At 51.3% G+C, this 2,512-nt stretch overlaps 1 protein-coding gene across 1 annotated transcript in view; it reads right to left on the minus strand.

The window, feature by feature from the left end:
- The window catches only part of AXIN2 (axin 2), a 24,434-nt gene extending 22,171 nt beyond the window's left edge, over window positions 1–2,263 (minus strand). The window contains exon 1 of the mRNA XM_009323770.1: window positions 1,440–2,263. Coding sequence (XP_009322045.1) covers window positions 1,440–2,263 — 824 coding nt within the window. The remainder of the gene's footprint in view (window positions 1–1,439) is intronic.
- Between the last annotated feature and the right edge of the window lie 249 nt (window positions 2,264–2,512).

The following is a 2,512-nucleotide window of genomic DNA, read 5'->3' on the forward strand; positions in this document are numbered from 1 at the left end:
GCCCCTCAGCGGGAGAGGTCCAGAGGCCACGCCGGGATGAAGCGCATCCCTCCTGTCTGCACCCACGCCCACCACCCCTCCGCTGGCAGGGAGGGCCTCCAGGAGAGGACCAAAGAGGCCTCTGGCTCCGCAGCACCCTCGCGGGCAAGAGGACCCTCCCAGCTCCCGGCGGCTCAGCGCCGGGAAGCCCGGCACAGCTGGAAGCTCTCCACAGGGCGGGAGAGGAGGGCGCGCTCCAGCAAAGCCTCCCCAGGAGAAGGCTGGTGCCCTTTGATGTCCATGAATCACAGACACACTCTCAAAATTCCTGTAAACGAGATGTCAAACACTCACCATACCAAACCCCAACCTCCTGGGCCAGCAGAGGAGAGCGCACATCTGCCAGCAGAGCCCTCTCCTCTCAGCCCTGATTCAACAATCCACATTTATGGCAAGGGTGGGGAGAGGAAAGAATACATTTTCAGAGGATTATACAACTCATCATTTGCTCATCAGAGTCTCTTTCCCATCCCCCCCTTCACTTCGAGATGGCTCTTACTTTCTTCACCCTCACACTGCTGTGCCATCAACATTTCCAACAAAAGAGAAGGGTTCAGCAACACAGATGCACCCCAAGACGACCCTGCCACCACACAACGCTCCCCGCATCCTCATGAGCTGCCATTAGACACAACCACGTTTTAATGAGTTTAACTTTGAGCACACAGCCAACAGAAGAGCACCAAAGATCTACAGGAGAGCACCAAAGATCTGCTATTACTCTATACCTGGAATGTCTCTGTTACCTTAAGTACTCAATTTTAAGTATCTTCCTGTATGCACTGGCTCAAAGCCACCCTAAATGGCTTTGACACGATACCAACACCCAACGCGATGGGAGAGGCTGCAGATCACACACACACGGTCAAAATAAAAGCAGATTTTGTGCAAGTTGCAGAGTTTGATGTTGTAAGTGCATGCATTTCCTCCTCCATGACCACACAATTGCTTCCCACATAACCAACATAGTTAAACACTGGTTGATGGTGGAGTTGGGGAACTAGTAGGTTACATTATTCATGCGCCTATATGATCCACTCTACTACTGCTCTTAATAGGTTTGAAAGTTGAACCAATAATTAACGTATGTCTGGAGGACATAGTTGCTATGAAGTTTTTGATCTATAAGAGAACTGAAAGAGCCAGTAGGGCTTAAGAGCACAAATATCTCGTTTTCCTCTGTACAGAGGGGGAAAAAAAAAAACCCAAACCCAGCCAACACCCCCCAAATTCCAGTGTTCGGAGGTGCAGGGAAGCACACGTGCTCTCAGCCCCACGGACGCCCAGCCTCCCCTTGGCTCCCTGCTAGCTCCCCAGCACGCCTCCCCAACAGCCTTCTGAAACTCACTCTCCAAGTCCTTAAAGTTAAAACAAAGCACAATTTCCAGGGGTTCCCTTACCTGTATCCATTCTCGATCGTTTCCGTAGCTCTGACATTCGCCGTAACCCTCAACATCTTGCTGGATAGCCCAACTACCGAAGGCAAGATTTTGTTTTTAAAGTCTGCACAGCTCCATTCCTCTTCTTCATTCAAGGTCGGGAGATAGCCACAGACAACTTTTAAGCTCCCCAGTCCATTGCTGTTCATGTAAGCAGGATTCTCTCCTCCACTCCTTACATATTCGAGGTATATATCAGAAGTTAAAAACATCTGGTAAGCATTTTCCTCCATCACAGTCTGAATCTCAGTCTGTGCCTGATCAAACATGATAGAATCTATCTGCTGCTTCTTGATGCTATCCCTTATGTAGGTCTTGGTAGCAGGCTTGAGCTGCTTGGAGACGATGCTGTTGTTCTCGATGTACCTTTTGTATATAGCTTTGGCTACTCTTAAAGTTTTGGTATCCTTAAGGTCCATCTGCCTGAAGCCGTTGCAGGCAAACCAGAAGTCTAAGGTATCCACACATTTTTCCCTTTCCAGGAAGGTCCGAAAAAGGTAGGCACCGTCTTGATCTCCCAACAAGGAATGCAAGGATTTGGTCCATCTGGCCAGAGGGGAGTCTGGAGATGCGCTGCCTTCCGGCTCCCCGAGTCCGTTCTCATTCCTCCGCGGGGCAGGAGGCACCGGCATGGCCTTGAAGCTTTGGCTTTTGGGGAGAAACGAGCTGGCGAGTTGCGGGCATGGTGCTTCTCCTTCCTCCCCCGGGACAGGGGGTCGGGGGGCGTCTTCCCTGAAGCTGCTGCTGTGTTCTGGGAGGTGGGCGAGGACCACAGCGCTGCTCATGGCTCCGGAGCCCGATGGGGAGAGGGGCTGCCAGTTCCTCCAGGAGCTGCCTGCGCCTCTGCCTTCCTCTGCCTGGAGTCAGCAGGGGATCCTCTGAGCCTCCTCTCTGCAAAGGGAAAAAAAAAAGGGGGGGGGGGGGGAGAGAAAAAAGGAGTATTGATCTAATCAAAACCAGATCCTCCCAACATCAAAGACAAAAAGTAAACAGGCTTTTCAACTCTTCACATTCAAAAAAAAGAAAGGGGGGGG

The sequence above is a fragment of the Pygoscelis adeliae genome, unplaced genomic scaffold, assembly GCF_000699105.1.
Source record: "Pygoscelis adeliae isolate BGI_AS28 unplaced genomic scaffold, ASM69910v1 Scaffold75, whole genome shotgun sequence".
Lineage (NCBI taxonomy): Eukaryota > Metazoa > Chordata > Aves > Sphenisciformes > Spheniscidae > Pygoscelis > Pygoscelis adeliae.